The sequence below is a fragment of the Gossypium raimondii genome, chromosome 10, assembly GCF_025698545.1.
Source record: "Gossypium raimondii isolate GPD5lz chromosome 10, ASM2569854v1, whole genome shotgun sequence".
Classification (NCBI taxonomy): Eukaryota; Viridiplantae; Streptophyta; class Magnoliopsida; order Malvales; family Malvaceae; genus Gossypium; species Gossypium raimondii.
Window position 1 is genome coordinate 56,525,382 of NC_068574.1, and position 19,226 is coordinate 56,544,607.

Genomic DNA, 19,226 nt, shown 5'->3' on the forward strand with positions numbered 1-19,226 from the left:
ATTATCTTGTGATGTATATAATTTAAGGTAGAAAAATCGTAAATAAAAGGATTAACCATTTTGTAATTTGCAACTTTAAATTTTATTATTCTTTAACATGAAAAATATACTTCAAAATTGAACGCCTTGTTTTTATAACAAGGGTAAACTAATAAAATAGTCACTTTTGTTTGTCTCGGGTTATATTTTAGTCACTTATGTTATCGTTTTGTTACGAAATGATCACTTTTGTTGCGTTATTTTTGCACTCAATTTTGACTGTAAATCATGATCGGATCCTCCATTGAATCGATCTTTTATTCTTCCATTTTGAATAAAAAAATCCAACCGATTAATGGAGTACTGTATTTGATTTTTATTGTTTCGATTCAACAAAAATGACTATAAAAATGGATGGGTTTTTTAGTCAAAATGGAAACGAAAATTAAAAGAAAAAAGAGATCTAAGAGTTTTTCTTTTTTCAGTTTAAGGATTAATTTGATGCATTTATGGTTTAGACTGGTTTTAATTATTTTAGGAAACCAAATTAATGTAAAATTTCAATTAATTAAATTTATTTAATTAAAAATTAATTAATTTACTTGGTTGGACATTTAAGATAAAGTGACCATTTTGTAATAAAATGATAACGTAAGTGACAAATGTAACGCTTAAAACATAAATAGTTAAAATGTAAAAAAATGACCATTTTGATAGTTTACACTTATAACAATGAAGTGTGAACAAAGGTCATAAAACACTAGCTGTGCAGTGCTAGATTTTATTAATACCTCATCTATTCAATGCTCAACAACTTGGACCAATAATCATCATCATTCGATACCCAAACATTATAACTTTTTTCAAATCTATACATCATACGAGTATCCCAGATCGAGATATAATCATGTAGAGGAAGTACCCTCCCAAATGTTTTAGGACAGAAATTGTATCAATTGAGAAATTTCATTGACCAGATGAAATGGAAGGATTTTAGGGTTAGCATTTCAATAGCAAACACCATTTACACATGTATTGTTTTCGTTGGAATCAATCGCTAGGCGTTTAGCCACTTGTATATCTTTGTGATTCAACACCTTAGAAGAATCAGTTCTCATACTTTGCATATTATTTTTTGCATGCTTTATAATCATTCAACAATCGGTTCATCCTAATTCCAAATAGATATAAAAAATTGTATAAATCAATGGAATTTTTTCATTAATTTTAGAGAGAATCCTAAATTCTTTTGTAGTCAGATTACATAAATAAGAATTTTCTCGATTATATAAACAAAATAATCCACTATCAATGTAAAACATAAAAGTAAACAAATCCGTAGATTTATAAGAAAATAGATCATCATAAACTTAGAGAGAGAATTACCCTCGGTAGATAAAAATTTACACACTTTCCATTCTTCTCCTTTGTAGAATATCACATAAAGATAGACTAAACCAATTGGTAAAATCATCTTGGAACTCAGATAGAGAAATGCACCTATACTACAACAATCTACGACCCATATGAACTACCAACTAGGATGACTTTATAATAAAGAAAAAGAAGATCTGTAAAATTATTTTAATTAAACCGGTCGGTCCAACCAGTAATACATCTAATAAGAGGCCTTAACAATTTGATCTTTTGCTTGAACGAAGAAATGCATCTATTTTTGCCTATACATGTAGGATGACACAACAATCAAATTCCAAACATATACTAAAAAGACAGAAATTTCATCTGGTTTTATGAGACGAAAACCAACTACATACAATTTGTATGACCTTTATAACAAAAGAAAATGTGTCCCCTTTCTTCACTTCTTTGCTCGCCCAAGAACTTTAACAATGTAAAAACAAAGAAAAGGACAAAAAACAGCCTCAAAGAACACGAATTCAAAAAAGTATAAAAAGACCTATATAAGTCTATGAACAATATGTTCAGCCACCCATAAAACTGAAAACCAACCTTTTTAGCCGATCATTCCAGGAGGAATTCTCGAGTCAAATCGGGACTACCAAGAAGGTTAAAACTTTTGTTGTTGCTTAAGGTGTCTTTCAAGATTGTAATTTGGCCTTCTTTTAAAAGTATATCCTCATCCAAAGTTTCTATCTTCTTTTTTAACACCTCAATCTCTGAGTTTAATAACATGTTCTTCTCACTATATTGCTTCACCTCTTCCCACATCAAGTCTCTTTCTTCGGAAACCTTAGGTAGTATACCCCTCAAGATAGATAGTTCCTTCATTGATTCTTGTAAATCGTTCCGGAGACGGCTTATGTTGTCATCTTTCTTTAGCATCTGTTCATATTGAAACCAAATAATTAGACAAATATAAAGGGTTTCTTATTGTGAAGGGTAAGGCAGCAACGCAATGGCAACGACAAGTGATAAAGATAACAAAGGTTCAAACTTCAGAATATTGAAAACACAGAAACTGGAGTAGCACAAACATCAAGCAACTACATGTATGCCCTTATATCCAACCTATGTTTCTTAGTCTCTTCATTTTTCTTGGAGTACCCGTGTCAGATGCGAAATTTGGACATGAGTATGGAGTCAGGCCCTCCAAGGATTATCCAAATACATGGGAAGCTTAGGGAAAAATAAACATAACCGTGTTGGACAGGGATACCCAAAACTTGCACCCAAGTCCAAGTAAATTAGATTTCAGCTACCAACCCTAGTTTTTGTCAATTATAAGCAAGCTTTGGTTGGTAGAGTGGAAAGAAAATTGGAAGAATAATTGAAGGGGTAGAAATTTGAATGGAAAACATAATTTGTCTTTCCATAGGAGTGCTTGGTAGGAAAGATGGAAAAGTGGAAAGAAAAATTACTTTTTCTTTCCATCCATTGCTTGGAAGGGTTGAAAAAGGAAAGGAAAGAAAGAAAACATTTGAAAATGCATAATTTTGAACATACACCTCTTTCTCATTTTCTCTCCTCTCCTCATTCCAATTTGAAGGATTGATTTTTATGCATTAGGATGGAAAATGATCATCTTTCCTATTTTCTTTCCTCACTTTTCTTCCCTACCAAGCACACTCAAAATTTATTTGCTTTTTACTTTTCCATTCCCTCCTCCCATCCCTCCACTTTTCCACCCAACCAAGCAAAGCCTAAATGATTTGCAAATGTGCAAATATAGCATATGCAAACAAAAAACTAAATATCAGAAACCCAAAGAAACCTGAATAGCTGGATAGTTACTGGTTTATACCTGCTACTCACTCACATGCAATATACAAAGGAAGATTTTTATGCACAGATACAGAAAACTTATTACATTTAAGGATCAAATGCTACCTGCAGTTCAAGATCCTTCAATCTGTGGGTGAGGCAGGAAATGTTGTCCATTGCATTCTGTAATTCACATCGAAGGATATCGTTACCTCTCACACCTGCTGCCACCTCGGCTTGCAACTGTTCGACTTCAAGCTCTTTAGAATACAGCTTTTCTCTCAACAAATTTGTCAGCAATGTTTCTGATTTAAGCTCCGTTCTTAGAATCTCCTAAAAAGTTTAACAAAAGCAGTGAGTATGAATTTAAAAGAAAATAAATTACCATGCTTGAAAATAAGAACCAAGTTTCATGAATAAACATTCTTAAACAGGTGATGAGCAGTGAAACCTCTGAATTGATATATATTAATGTCAACCCTAGGCTTTATCAAGAACTTACTTCTGAAGATTGGTTATTGAGTTTCGTAGATTCCGAGTCAGACTCTGAGGCAACTGGATTGGATTTCTCCTGCAGCAAAGCGGAAATTGTCTGCAAACTCCTTGTTAAGCTTTCAATTCCACGTTTAAAGCATTGCACCTTTACATCAGATTCAACAATAAATTGACTATCTAAACCCTGCTGAGTTTCTTGAAGCTGACTAGTTTTTCCTTTGATGAACTCAATTAACTTGGAAGACAAATGAGCGCTCTCATTAAGCATAGATAGTCCTTGATCCTGCAAATAGTATACACGATTCCGCATTTCCTTGTCAAGCTTGAAGGTTAAGGCTCCAACGTCTTTTCCATTACCTTTTAAGCGATTCAGTAAATCGATATTCTCATGTCGAAGAGAATCAACTTCATGCCTACAAGACTCCACCTCCCTTCTTAATGCCAATTCTACACCAGTCAACCTCATTTGCTCCATTTGCAAATTTTTCACCCAAACTTCATTCTTTTCCATGGAATGCTTCTTCTCGATCTCCTGATTATATCCTTCTCGCAACCCTTCAATTGTTTTCTCTTGCTCTTTGCAGGTTCGAAATAATTTGGCAATGGACTTATGCATCTCCTTGCACTCCTTATCTTTCTCTTCAAAATTTCTTCTAATGCAATCAATATCTTCAATTGCAGCTTGATGCTTCTCTTGCGACTGAGAGAGATTTTGTCTTAGAACTTCATTCTCATCATTCAGCTTTTCGACCCTTCTAGTCAACTCTTTAAGTTGTTCGGCAGAAGAAGTCATCATGCTTCTGTTTTCTGTTTCCTTTTCATTGAAGGAAGAGACTTCTCTCTGAAGTGAAACATTTTGCTCCGCTAGCTCCCGAACTCGTTCGCGAAGCCTTTGCTCTTCTAACCGATGCTTCTCAAGCTTAGACGACCAGTCACTTGACCTTCTATCTAACTCCTTTTCCAATCCCAATTGTATCTCATGTTTCTCTGTCTCTATTTTTTTTGTCTGTGACTCTAATTCTGCCCTTGCCATTCTCAGTTCATCCCTAGTATGCACTCTCTCTGCAATTCTAGACTGTAGAAGTTCTGAAACCTCAAGTGCCAGGTTTAATTTGTCCTCTGATAGGTGTCTAATGGTCTCAATGAGAGACGAAACATTAAACCCAATGTCACGAAGAAAGGTTTCCTGCCCAAGAGCTTCAGAAAGAAGCAAAACTCTCTCCTCTGCTTCTTTCGATCTTCTTTGTAACTCCATATCTATATCCTCTTCTGTTTGGGAAGAGTTCAAACCATTAGAACATCCCCCAAAGAAACAATGTTGCTTCTCCAAGCCAGAGAAATCCTCATGATATCCAATATCATTTTCATAAGGCTCGTCTGTTACACAACCTTTTTGGGCCAACATATCCAATTTGGACTCGGGGCATCTATTCAAGTATCCACCATATACATCTTCAGTGGTGATCGGAATATGAAGATCAAATTCTTTTGAACTTGATCTCGGGATATGAGTCTGAGAAAGCCTTTCAACCACATTCTTTGCAATCATCCGGGGTGACTCATGCCCAAATCCATTTTCCACCCAATCTCTAGATGAGAACTGATGACGCGTGCCTTTGGCTTCCCTAAATGAATGAAACTTGTTTTTCTCTTTGACACTATCTGTTGGAGACGAAGGAGCTGTATACTGAACTCGTGGAGGAAACCTCCCGCCACCATTTCCAAAATTATTTCTTTTTGAACTGTTCTTTGACTTGCTACTTTCCTGCAGCTGTTCTCCATCAATATAGCGGTCCACAACTTTACTTGACACATTGCTAGAGCAAGAGGAAGAGCTTCCAGATGAATCATGGCGCATCCTCGAAGAACCAATAGCAGCCACTTCACATCGTTTAGCCTTAGACTTTTTCTCGGGAATAACAGCTCTTCTCCTGGAATAAACCACAAGAACACGAGTGGTATACCTTTAGATTTATACAAGTAAAAGAACAAGGTATGATCAACAGTTTTTATACTCCACACATTAACAAACACACCAAATTCCTTACCGTGATGACTGATCATACTGCTGGTGTGAAGTAATATTAGGAGACCTATTTTGATCATTTGAGGAAGGAAAATCTTGTTGTTCTAGACCATCAACAAGAAAGGCTGCTGATGACAAAGAACGACTCCTTCGAAGAACTGGACTGTCACAAAAGCTAGGGCTATCAGGTATTTGCTTTCGAGATTTTCCAAAAAACCGTATAGGACTGAGAAAACCGTATTCAGCCTTATCACTGTGTTGATCATTCAACCCACTTTCCAATGTGTTTTCCCAGAAAACTTGCTTGTCCGCCGACGGTGAAGGAACAGCAGCATTGTTATTACTACTGCTAGAGGAAGATTTGAAGAAAAACAGCTTCTTCATCTCTATATATCATCAACAAGAACAATCAGTTTTATCTCACAGAATTTCTGATACAAAATCCAAATCCTTTTATAACACGACCTTCCAGAGAATGGGGCCTCAATTAACCTGGAGATATAATACATAAGCCCTGAAAGTTAATCAAAAAGGAAAAAGGGGATCAAACAAACACACAAAAACATCATCAAAATCACTAGAGACAGTGGGGACAATCTATAAAGCAAGTACCAAAGAAATAAATCTTGGTTAAGAAAACAAATACATAAAATACAACTCATATCAACTTCACAGTATAAGAATTATATATCATATAGAAGAAAAAGAAAGCATATGCAACATTGAGATACCAATCATGAATCAAAAAGGTACCTGATACATAGAAATATGGACTGGAAAAGCAATGAATATGAAACTGAGGTTTATGATTCATTTAGTTGGAAAAGCAAAGCAAGACAGCAAAATCAATAGATGTTATGTTATCCAAACTTTTCATTTTTTTTATAGAAGTACATGTGTTCGACATTTGAACCGACACATTTCAGACATGAAGATGAGGTATGATACTCTAAATATAAGAAACTATTAAAGCATATATGTATGTAGAACAATGGTATGCAATTTTAAAAAACTAAAATTAGAAATTACAAAGCAAAAGTTAGTAATTAAGATTCATAGCAAAAAGAAAAAGATGGTTAAAAAGAAAAGGAGAACCTGCAAACAGTTATAATAACTATAACAAAAGAGCTAGTATCGTAGAAATCAAACTACAAGAATCAGGTTTACCTATAAATTAATAAAACTAGAAAATGCAAAATATATACATATACCTACATATATACACTGATATGTACTGATTAATTATTACAAAGCTTTATTTTTATAATTTCTGCAACTTTCAGTAAGCTTACGAAAAGGGTTTTTTTTCCCATTAAACAAACAAAACTATTTTTATAAAAACAGATAATCTGTCAGAGCTGAGCTTGAGATTCAATCTAAAATTAACTAAATCACTACCAACCCCTCAAGGTAGATTTATCAAAAAGACCAAATTACCCTGATTCACCATTTTCAACTACTGAAAAACCTCTCAAAAACCCCTTTAAGAAGGAATAAAAAATGAAAATAATTTCAGAAAGTTCTGATGAAATAGAAGAATATCAAGACTGAAGATCACCAAATAAATTTTAATTCAATTATGGGTGAAAAAATGAAAAAGAATAGAAATGAAATCAATCTGTTGGAAATTGACTTACAAGAAAATCAGAAGAAAAAGATTATAACTTTTGTAACGGATCATGAGAAAATAATCAGTGAAAACATTATTTTCCACTCCACTTTAACTTTCTCAGCAACCAAACAGACCCACGTGAAAAAGAAAATAAACAGAGAGAGACTCACAAAATCCCCCCCCCCCAACTCAGCTTTCTCTTCAAACGGTCAAAAAAAAAACGCCCAAAACATACCAAATTTAAACTAAAACCAAGATAATAAAATCATGAATTCAACGCAAAGAAAGAATTAACCTTAAAACATCACGAAAAGAATAAAAGATTAAATCTTTGCATTTAATTACTTACCATTAAATGAGTGATATACGGTATTATTTTTTTCTCAGGAAAATTCAAAATTCGAAAATTAAAAAAAGGAAAAGAAAATACAACCCCCCCGAAATTTAAGGGTTTTAAACAGGATTATCAAAGACAAAGTGAAAAAAAGAAAGTGTGCCAAAAGCAAGAGATTGACAAAAAGGAGCGGAGTCAACGGCGTTAAAGAACGGAAGGAAATTCAGGATTTAACGGTGACGGAACATGTCGGCCGTTCACAGCAAAATGATGAGAATGAGTGACTGAAGGAGAGAAAGAGAAAGAGAGGCGGCCAATGGCAAGAGCAAAAGGAACGTTTCCTTTTTTCCGTTGGGTGGGGAAAATATGGGAAAAGGCTGAGGGTATTTTCGTCATTAAGAGAATCTTTTGAATTCTGTTTCGTTAAGGGCGCGGGGGGTTGGGGGGCGAGGTTTTGATAGGGTGGAACAGGGTGTAGCGAAATTTCGTGTGGGTCCCACAGTGGGCGGATGAAGCTGGAGCGTTATTGGTGGGGTCAGGTTTTGACCGTTATTCCTAAATCTAAAAGCTTTCAGTAATCATATAAAACAAATTATGATGATTTTTCTAATTAATTTAGAGGAAAAAATATGTTTGAAAACAAATATTTTTCCAATTATTAATTTTCAAATTGGATTTAAAATTTTAAATTTGAAATATTATATTTGATAATCCGAAGTACCTACAAAATAGCAAACTTAGTGTCTTCTACCATTTTTCATCATTGTTTGACAGGTATCTTCCTCCAACAGACCTCTCATGAAATGTGATGGATCATTAAGAATAACCAAATTATCTAATTTGTTTTCATTTACCTAAGCTAAATGATAATCCGAAATTTAGTTTAGATTATTTAAATCATTAGTATTTGGTGTCATTGAGGCTTTGGTTATGTCATTAAAGCAATGGTATTGAGATTTTGAGCATCTAATTCGTTTTTTCATATAGTTCTCTGAATAATTCCAATGTTGTTTTAAGACTGGACCAATTTATTAGTACTCCTTTGGATGACGGTATGTTTATTTGTGGTTAGTATAAAAACAACGATAGCATTGAGATTAGATAGTATAACGATACTGTATCGTGTTAAGACTCAATCCATAAATAGGAGGATAATGCGCTTCAGTGCACTCAAACCTACGTCCTCCTACATTGACAACAATACTTATACCAATTGAGTTAAAACTCAATCGACAATATTCGCCGAGTTTATTAAAGTAACTTCCTATTATATATCCAAAACTGAAAATCGAATTCTTGAAAGAATCTCTTAAATAAAATTCTGATCTCAATACTAATAAAACTCAAGAGATTAGCCCCAAATGCATCAACATAAACTTCAACATTCAAAAAAAAATTAAAATTAATAACAAAATTCCTTAATTTAAAAAATAAAAAATAATCACTTGTGTTTCTAGTCAAAAAGTGATGTCAATTACATCATGAATCTTAAAGAAAAATCAAGTAATACTAAAATAACATTTCAATCAAAATCTATGTAATTAATTTAAATTTTAATCCTTTATTTATCTTTTCATGTAAGAAAAAATCACAAACTTATAAAGGAGTACTTCCAAGGACCAATTCTTGCAAGCTAATAAAAACAATAGATGGCAAATCAAAGCAATATATATATACATACATAATCTCTTTTTTTTAATTTTTAATTTTAATAATTTGTATAAAAATTCAGATATACATTTTAGGGACAAACAATTTTCTTTTTGAATACTATAATGTAAAATATATAAAAGGTTTGATTATTGTGAAGGGTAAGAACCCTTACAAGTTACAACCATTTTTTCTCTTTTTACCTTTGAATGCAAGATATAGATGGCAAATTTTACAATCCAAGGTAGTGTATAGCCTTGCCCAAGTTTCTACACTAATTTGTTAAAGCTAATATGTGACCAAGTACCAACTTTTTTTTTTTGCATAATGACCTTTTTAGCCCTCTAATTTTATAAAAAAATATTTTAGTTATTTATTTAATTTTTATTTTTTAGTCTTTAAATTTTTTATCAAATCACCAAGTGAATGAAAAATTAGTATTTTTAACTTTGTTGGCATTGCATATATGTGAATTGCCATGTAGATGACATGCAAATATTTAATTAACTTTTATAATTTTAAAAATAGTTTTAATTAAATGCTTGCATGTCATTTACGTATATCACGTCGATAAAGTTAACAAACGTTAAATTTTTTATCTATTTTGGGGTGATTTGATAAAAATACAAATTCAAAGCTAAAAGGGTAAAAAATAAAAAATAAATGAAGGACTAAAATGATTTTTTTTGTAAAGTTTAGAGGTCAAAAAAATCATTATGCCTATTTTTTGGGGTAAAGATTATTTTTAAATTGGTAAAAAATATATATAAATGAAGAATTGTTGACATCAATCATTTATTACAAATTAAAGTAGGATACATTATGTGATGTAGATGTTAGGCACTGAAGACAGGGCACGTGGCTTTTTTTTAGGGGCGGAGTGAAAGGAGAAAGGGATAGGGAAAGAGGAATAGGAAGGAAAAAGAAAACAAGAGAAGTTGTTGATGTTTAAAATATATATTATAATATTTTACGATGTAAAATAAATATTATATGTTTAAATTGGTGAGAAAAAAATCAATATATAATATAAAATTTATTTTTTAAAATATATAAAATTATTGATTTTTTTATTTACTTAAAAAACTTAGAAAATTTTGTGAAAAAAAGGGTTGATGGATTGTTAAATAATATCCCAAATTCATAAAATAAAGTAAAATTTGTTAAAATAAAGTCTTAACATCCAAATCACAATATGGGAAAATCGAGGATTGAGTGAATTATCATAGAGGTTTGAAAAATCAATAATTATACCGAACCAAATTTGACCCTACCATCAACCCTAAGTTTGTGTATTTCGATGCGCAATTTACCATGTGTGTGTCTTTAATTTGTCATTGTCGATAGTAGGTTTTATCTAATTTTTTGTTTGTTTGTGTTTTTACATTTATTTGATTCTACTTTGTATTTATGTACATATGGTTATAATTATACCTATAATTATTTTGTATTTATACTTGTAAATTCTAAAAAAAAATCGTGAATAGTTCACTATTTAATATAAATAACAAATGAGATTTCGGTTTATCGGGATCTTTTTTTCTTTAAAAAATCATTCAAAACGTCGTGATAAAATAATTATTTTTGTTGGAATAGTGTTCCTGAGAAAATTTAACGTTGGTATTCTGATTGAAACGGTTAACAATATTAACTATTTGGACTAACTATATTATAAAAGTAGAGGGACCAAGTTATGTCAAAAATTAAATTTCAAGTTTCAACATGGTTTAGGGTCCAAAAAAGAAAATTGACCATTGTCTTATAATGTAAAAAAAAAAAAAGCGACACAAGCCTAAAAGAAATGAGAATCAATGTATCACTCTCTAAGACTTTTGAGGTATTAAAACTATATATAATAGCGTAATGTTTTTATTGAAAATTTAACAACATTGACTTTTGGACTAATTAATATCATTATAAAAATATAAGGATCAAGTTATGTTAGAAATTAAAGTATAGATATTAAATCTCAAATCGACATATTAGAGGATCCTATTAAACATGGCGATAGATTAATTTTCTTTTACAAAATCATAGAGTAAAATTTGAAAGTTAAAATATGCTTCAAGCCTCCGTACACTTTGTGCTTTTAGAATTTAGTTTTCATGTTTTTATTTTTAAGAATTTAGTTAATTTATTTTCAAATTTAAAAATTAGGTCAAATCGTTAACACAATCAAATTCTCTGATAAATTCACTTGAGTGATATTTTGGAATAAATAAAAAAACTCGCACGGTAACTATGTAACAAAATAAGAGATTGCAATGGCAGTGAATTTAATAGTTATAACAACTCTTAAAAAATACGTCATTTTTAATCAAAATAAAGCATATGACATTATGACCTAATCAACCACATTGTAAAAGTCAAGTACCAAATTATATAAAAATTTAAAGTATAAAGACTAAATCTTAATTTGAGTGTAGTATAATGACCAAAATTGAAAATCGACCATAGTTATATAATATGTAGAAAAAATACAGTCCATGCCACTTTGCCATGTTGATAGTCTCTCTTTTTATTTTACCAAAACATTCATATAGAGTTGAAAATTTCACTTTTGACCTTTTGACTACAATTAACATTTTGTATTCTTGAACACTTATCAGCATACAAAGGATGTAATGGTAAAATAACAAGCTAACTATAGCATATAAAGATGTAAATTATTTGGACTAACTAATACCATTGTAAAAGTAGATGACCAAATTTTATTAAATTAAAATATAAAGACTAAATATCAAATGTGAGCATAGTGGAAAAATGGAAACTGCAATCTTACTATTATCTTATAATGAGTGAAAAATGGAAAAATTAATGTCATTAGTTAGTCCAAATAATTATCACTGTTGATAATTTTGATAGTTGATTTGAATTTTTTAAAAGAACATATTCTAACTCATAATGCCAAAATATTTTTTTTGTAATAATCTGAAGTAAACATTATAAAAATAAGGATTAAATTGTTGTAAAAATTTAAGTAAAGATTAAATTTTAATTTAGGCATAGTAGAGGGACTAAAATGATATTTAGCCATATTTCTATAAAATGAAAAAGAAAAAAGAAGAATGGTTGAGACACATGGCTATATAAGAAGGTACCTTGGACCTTAGGTTATAAATTTTATCTCAATTATTTATTTAATATAATTATAATAATCTATATAATATATAAAACAAAAGTTTGGGAGAAATTTTTTTATTATTAATTTTATTATAGGTTTTTATCATATTCTTTTTTATATAATGTCTAAAATTACTCATAGTCCCTCCCCAACCCTTAAATAGGAGGATAATTTGCTTCAGCGCACTAAAACCCATGTCCTCCTACACTGACAATAATACTAATATCATCCGAGTTAAGACTCAACCGTGATAATGTATAGTACGGTATTGAGTGCAGCCCATTTTTAATGTTTGATTCCTATTAGTTTTTACCAATTTTTTCAATATAAAGTTTGGGCTTAGGTTCCAAAAAGTCAAAGCCCAACTATTTAGTAAAAGCTGTTGCTTCTCAAACATTTAAAAGAATGGTAAATTACATTTATGGTCATTAAACTATTAGTAAGTTAATGTTTTAGTCACTCAACTTTAAAAAGTTACCACATGGTCACTAAATTATTCAAAAATTTTCATTTAAGTCATTGGGTTGTTAAAATACTCTTGTATGGTATTATTTGTTTGCAGCACTTGCACTAATTAAAAGCTTTCATTCTCTTTTTCTTCTACAAGTCATTTTTTTTTCATAGAACAATTTTGAACGTCATGAATCTATGAATCAAAATCCAAACAACTTTTGTCTTCAATCTCCAACACTAAGTGTCAAATTGACTTAGATATAAGGTATGTTTTTTTACTTGTTGATAGGTACTAATCTATCGTATCAATCTTCGAATTGTTGCTTGAAGCTTGATAGTTGAACTTTTTTTTTAAAGACATAAACTTAACAGCCCAAATGACTTAAATAAAAACTTTTGAATAGTTTAATGACTTAAATGAAAACTTTCGAATAGTTCAATGACCATTTTGTAACATTTTGAAGTTGAATAACTAAAATATAAACTTACTAATAATTTAATAACCTTGAATATAATTTACCTTTAAAAATTATAGTTAAAATGTATTAATTTATATTCGAGTTGACATAAACAAATTTTTTAATATTGTGATTAGTTAATAATAATAATCAGTGCAAAAAAAATCAAACTCAACCTAAAGTTGTATCAATACTATTTTGTATCCATAATATTCAAACTTGAAACCTTACTTAAAGAGTATCACGTTTCTTATTATTCAACTCGATAAATATCGGTGTTCTAGATAGAATTTATATGATATTTGTAGCTCACCCGAATTTAAGTACATATTATAAGAAAATTAATTGACTCAATATTAGTTTAACTGGCATCATTGCTATTACAACAATATGAAAGTCCTGAGTTCAAATGCACTTAAGTGCACACTATATTTTATTTTAGAGTTAGGAACAAGATTTTCAGAATCAAACCTGTGGTCAAATTGATTAAGCCATCAATTTGTCGCTCTAACTAGTTCTACAAAAAATTATAAAAAAAACCGTTTCAACCGGTTTGTAACGTTTTGTGTCTAAACCGGTCTAAAATCTTTTTTCGGACCGTTAATCCAATTGATTCTCAATCCAATTAGTCTGATTAGCCGATCAAGTTCAAATAACCATGGTTAGAAAGTTTATAGGTTTTCTTTAAAGAATTGTATTAAAAATAATATTACATACCCGACGCGACCTGATTTTCTTTTTTAAATTATTTTGTTTTTTTTAATATATGAAAATATTAATTTTAAAATTTTTAAGTACTTTTAAAGGTAAGGATCAAATTGACAAAAAAGTATAAATATCAAGGGGTAAAAAAGTTATTTTACCTTTGACACCATTAACTTTAATGGAAAAATTAGATGGAGGGACCAAGATATTTAAATAAAAAAATACAGAGACTCAATATCTCAAAATTAAAGTATAGGGACTAAATTTTAAATTTCAAAAGATAACAGAGATTTTTGACATATTTAAACCAAAATAATCTTACATACCCGACCCGACCCAATTTATAAACACATCTATTCACAACCCTTGTCTCCTTTCTACATCTGGAAATCGTTGTTGTCCTCTCCAGTCTTCCATTGAAAATTCTTAACCAAAAATAATAATAAAAAAAATCCCTTTTGTTTGAATTTCCCAATGGAAATCGATCCCCTTCCAAATGGCACCGGTTCCACCGCCGCCACAACAACCACCGAAACCACCGTCACGGCAACCTTACCCACCGCCACATCAAACACGACGCCGTCATCCAAGCTGAGCCAGCTGACGGAATCGTTGAAATTGGAGCACCAATTCTTGCGTGTTCCCTTCGAACATTACAAGAAGACGATCCGAGCGAATCACCGGACGGCCGAGAAAGAAGTCTCCGCCGTCATTTCAAGCGTTGCTGACGTAGCTGATAGTAACGAAATCTCCAAAGACGACGCTGTTTTGAGTCTTACTTCCCTTGTTTCCCGTTTGCAAGGCCTCAAGCGCAAGGTAAAAGAAGAGATTTTTTTTTCAAATTTTATTTCTTTAATTAGTTTTATTGTTTTTAAGTTAATTGAGTGTGATATAGACTGAAGTTAGCAAAGTGTACTCTTTTCAACTTCCTGGAGACCTAAAAGGTAAGATTTTGAATGAATTTGAATGAAAATAGCTGAAGTTTAAAATGGTGTAAGATCAAATCTGTGTATATAAAATGAAAGGGAATATCAAAATTGAAAACTTGACGGCTTACTAAAATTTGATACTATGACCAAGTAGAATTAAATTAGTATTAGAGCAAGGATAAATTGAGAACGCATTGATTTGTATGGAAGTTGAAATTATGGACAATTTGGAGTTTTGAATCTCATCATATTTAATTTGGGAGAAAGATGACGTTTAAATGTGAGAATGATATATATATATGTTGTATACCCGTGTTTATATGTTTGTTTCACCAATTAGCATGTTTTTGAAGTTCAAAAATTTGTTATCCAATTTAATATGTAACCTTGATGCATTCGTAGGTAGTGGTTTCTATATATTTTCATCTTCAAAAATATGACCATTTGATGATTTATTGCTTGTTTCATCGGTAGAATTTTGTTTTTGCCTGTCTAAGCAATTTTGCTGTCATTTTGTGTTCAGTAATTAAAAAATTAGAATGATAAAATAAATTTGTTATCCAAAGTCATGTTGCTTTTTCCTAAAGTACTTGTGTCCAACACTTGTGTTTGACTCACATTCAGACATAGGTTTGGAGGTCCGATCCTCCAAATATATGGAAAAACTTATAATAAAATTGAGCATACATGTGTTGTAATAGCTGTATCGGACGCTCATCCTGATTCTAGGTAACATAGATCCTAAGCGGTTAGTAACCCCTCTAAACTGGTGGCTAGTGAGTGACTGATGCCTATACTTTTGTGTCATTCAGTTGGAAGAGGGGAGTCGAACAGAGAACTTGCAGGTGCAGAACTGTCGTGCTCGTCTTGATCACTTAGAATCCGTGGATGCTGAGAACCTGTCAGAATGGAATAACGTGCGATTCAAGCGTATCCTTGTGGACTACATGTTGCGTATGTCATATTATGACACAGCAAGGAAGCTTGCTGAAAGTAGCAAAATAGAGGTAAATTACATGCATGTTTCATTTGATATGTAGGTGTTACAGTTGTCATTCATTGAATATTAAGTTTTCCACTTAAAAAGTTTTCTCTAGCTGTTTCTTATTGTGGCTATTGGAGAATATGAAAGCACTACCATGTTAGTGTTACCTTGAATCAGCATTGTCTCGTCGTCTTTTTCTGTCCTAATATACACTGTACACACATTTGAATTTTCTGGATTAGAAGATGTCGCCATTCATCGGTGTTCCTTGTGGCTTTTTTATTTCCCTTCAAATGCTTGTAAACATTGTTGTGCTCATAATAATAGTTCAGGTCCAATAGGAACTTCATGCGCACTGTAGCAATTAGCATACATTTAGAAGTCACTGCACTGCATGAATTCTGCATCATGTGCCACCCTTCTTGGAACCAATCTGGTTTGACCATTATTTCACAATGTCTCTGCTGTTGCTTGAAGTAAACAGGCGATTACATAAGAATAAATAATTAAGTTGTGCAAAGTATCGTCTGCCTGCAAATAGTCCCCCCATAATTTAATTAAAATTTTATGTTCCAGGAACTTGTCGATCTTGAAGTTTTCCAAGAAGCTAAGAAAGTTGTTGATGCCCTTAAAAATCAGGAGGTGGGTCCTGCTCTTGCCTGGTGTGCAGAAAACAAATCACGGTTGAAGAAGTCCAAGGTATGCACTCATTGTGTTTTCTGAATTGTCATGATCATTACTGTCTTTGAGTTTCACTTGATGATGTTTTAACTCTTTTTCAAAGCTCCAATTATCTTAGAGTTAGATATAATTGAGCTTTCATGATGCTATTTAATTACTCTCATAATTGCATTCATTAAACTCAGATGTTCTTTACTATTTAGTACTCTGTCAAGAATTTGTGGGTGTCCCAGCTTGGATTTAGCTGTGATTTTACTTTCTGTCCGGGAATGTGTCTCAGATTTAATCATTTTTTATTACAGAGCAAATTTGAATTCCAGTTGAGACTTCAGGAGTTCATTGAGTTGGTACGAGCTGAAAACTACATGCGTGCTATTTTGTATGCTCGAAGGTACCTTGCACCATGGGGAGCTACTCATTTGAAAGAATTGCAGCTAGTCATGACAACATTGGCCTTTAGAAGTAATACTGAATGTACAAAGTACAAGGTGAATAATATTATCCCTCTTTTCATTTGACTACCGGTTCAGGTTAGTTTAAATGCTTGGGATGCTCAGTTGCATGAATAGTTGATGAAAGAATAAGTAATGGGAGCAAAGGCAAAACCAGAAGCTTATTTTACATGATTGACGACATTGCAAATGTGGAGCATACTTTTAAATTAATTTTGATATAGAGAGATGATCTTGTTTTGTGTTTGACACAAATATGTTTATATTCGTATAAATCAGCTAAAATTGTATTATTATTAAAACATTACGTCTTCACTTTTGCCTAAATTTTGTTCCAACACTGATCAATCATGATGCTTTCTTGCACAACCTTTGGCCTTTACTTTAAGGCTTTATATTTGAACAATGCTCATACAACTTGTTTTGATACATTTCCAGGTTTTGTTTGAACCTAAGCAGTGGGACTTCCTGGTGGATCAGTTTAAACAGGAGTTCTACAAGTTGCACGGCATGACCCTGGAGCCATTGCTGAATATTTATCTTCAAGCAGGCCTGTCTGCATTGAAAACTCCGTATCCATACAGTAGCTACCATTATGTGACTGCCTATTTGTTTATCCATATTTATCTGTCGTTCAGGGACTTCAGTGATTTTAGCAAAGCATGTTTGTTAACACATATGCTGGCATGCATAACGATCAAGTTCTTCCGTACAAGCTTTCATTGTTTTGATATTTCTGCAACTACAATTTTTCCCTTGACATAATTAGATGCTGTTTTGAAGATGGCTGCACCAAGGAGGACCCACTGTCACAGGAAAACTTCCGGAAGTTAGCGATGCCATTGCCCTACTCGAAGCAGCATCATTCAAAGCTTGTTTGCTACATAACCAAAGAGCTAATGGATACAGAGAACCCACCTCAAGTCCTACCTAACGGCTATGTCTACAGCACTAAGGTTCGTATTTTACCTCACAAACTCACTTTTCTACTGCTGATTTTTATTTTTCCATTGGATTGTCTAGTGCTTGAAAGAACAGAGCAGACAAACCAGTCAAACCGGTTAACCCAGGAACTAGTGGCCTGTTCTGTCCGGCATTATATGTAAAACCAAGCTTTCTTTGAACTGGTGGAAAACTGGTTTAGCCAGAAAAAAAAAAAAATTTTAAGCAATGAGATTTGGACATTTATATTAAAGACTATACCCCACTAAGTAAAACACATGTTGTTAATTAGAGGCTGTCTAGGAACCAAACTTGTGACAGATATCAACTAAAGACTTGAACACAAGTCTTTTGCCACTTCACTTGTGGTTCAGACGATTACTAACTACTATATTTATTACTTATTTAACATTCAAATTACTTTATATATGCTTAAAGCTATTCTGATAGAACTGCTTGATCCAACCAGTTGGACCCTTGCTTCTCAGAGAACATTAAGATAGACAAGATCCCGGTTTCCAAATGTCAGGCCGGTTTTTTTAACCATGTCTTGTGTTGTAGGCTCTCAAAGAAATGGCCGAGAAAAACAATGGTAAAATTACATGTCCGAGGACTGGTCTGGTCTGCAATTATTCTGACCTGGTTAAGGCCTATATCTCATAAAACTACACCATCAACACTGCAAAGGTGAAAAAGAAAAAAACTCTTCCTGGACTGTTTCCTCTTAATGTTAGTGGTAAATTTTATGCATCATCTGTAGATATATTTCTCTTCTGCTTTCGAAATTTTTGGAACTTCTCATTGTAATCTTATTGCACCTTTAGCTTGTTCACCTCATGTAAATAATGCATCCCTTTTTTTTTTCTATTTAATTTTCTGGTAATTGTTATCAGCTTATTGTTGCTTGTTTTGGTTAGCAAAAATTTACTTGTATTTATGTTACTGGTATTTGGATATAATTACGTGTTTAGCATTCATGCGCACATGTTTATTATGATTGCATCATGCGCACATGTTTAAATACATGAATATGAACATTGAATATAAATACTATTAACAGAGATGAAAATTTCTGATAACATTTGTGGATTAATTGAATCTTTTGGCTCAAAACACAAAGAAAACATGTGAGCTAATATATGTAAAAGAGAAATCGGGTTTGGGACGTCACCTTTTTTCTAATTTCAATTCCATCGCAACACTCAAACGGTTTCCTAT

The 19,226-nt window shown here is 32.1% G+C and overlaps 2 protein-coding genes across 5 annotated transcripts; one reads left to right on the forward strand and one right to left on the reverse strand.

Annotated features, from left to right (window-relative positions):
• Nucleotides 1-1,551: 1,551 nt before the first annotated feature.
• Nucleotides 1,552-7,729, reverse strand: LOC105777158 (uncharacterized). 4 transcript variants are annotated; one of them, XM_012600254.2, is made up of 5 exons: nt 7,645-7,729; nt 5,706-6,197; nt 3,665-5,588; nt 3,289-3,495; nt 1,552-2,283 (listed from the first exon to the last, which is right to left on the reverse strand). In XM_012600254.2, exons 2-5 carry the CDS (start codon nt 6,065-6,067, stop codon nt 1,963-1,965), a joined length of 2,814 nt encoding a protein of 937 aa, XP_012455708.1. In that variant the 5' UTR covers nt 6,068-6,197; nt 7,645-7,729; the 3' UTR covers nt 1,552-1,962. The 4 variants fall into 4 exon arrangements, with proteins under 4 accessions (XP_012455708.1, XP_012455706.1, XP_012455707.1 ...); XM_012600252.2 differs by having other exon boundaries at nt 5,706-6,175; nt 7,645-7,727; XM_012600253.2 differs by lacking the exon at nt 7,645-7,729 and adding an exon at nt 7,321-7,482 and having other exon boundaries at nt 5,706-6,175.
• A 6,657-nt stretch (nt 7,730-14,386) lies between these two features.
• Nucleotides 14,387-18,900, forward strand: LOC105777724 (protein MAEA homolog). The gene is made up of 7 exons (XM_012601117.2): nt 14,387-14,835; nt 15,761-15,955; nt 16,510-16,632; nt 16,917-17,102; nt 17,505-17,638; nt 17,836-18,022; nt 18,570-18,900. The coding sequence occupies exons 1-7, from the start codon at nt 14,494-14,496 to the stop codon at nt 18,669-18,671; spliced, it is 1,269 nt and encodes a 422-aa protein (XP_012456571.1). The 5' UTR covers nt 14,387-14,493; the 3' UTR covers nt 18,672-18,900.
• The last annotated feature ends 326 nt before the right edge of the window (nt 18,901-19,226 follow it).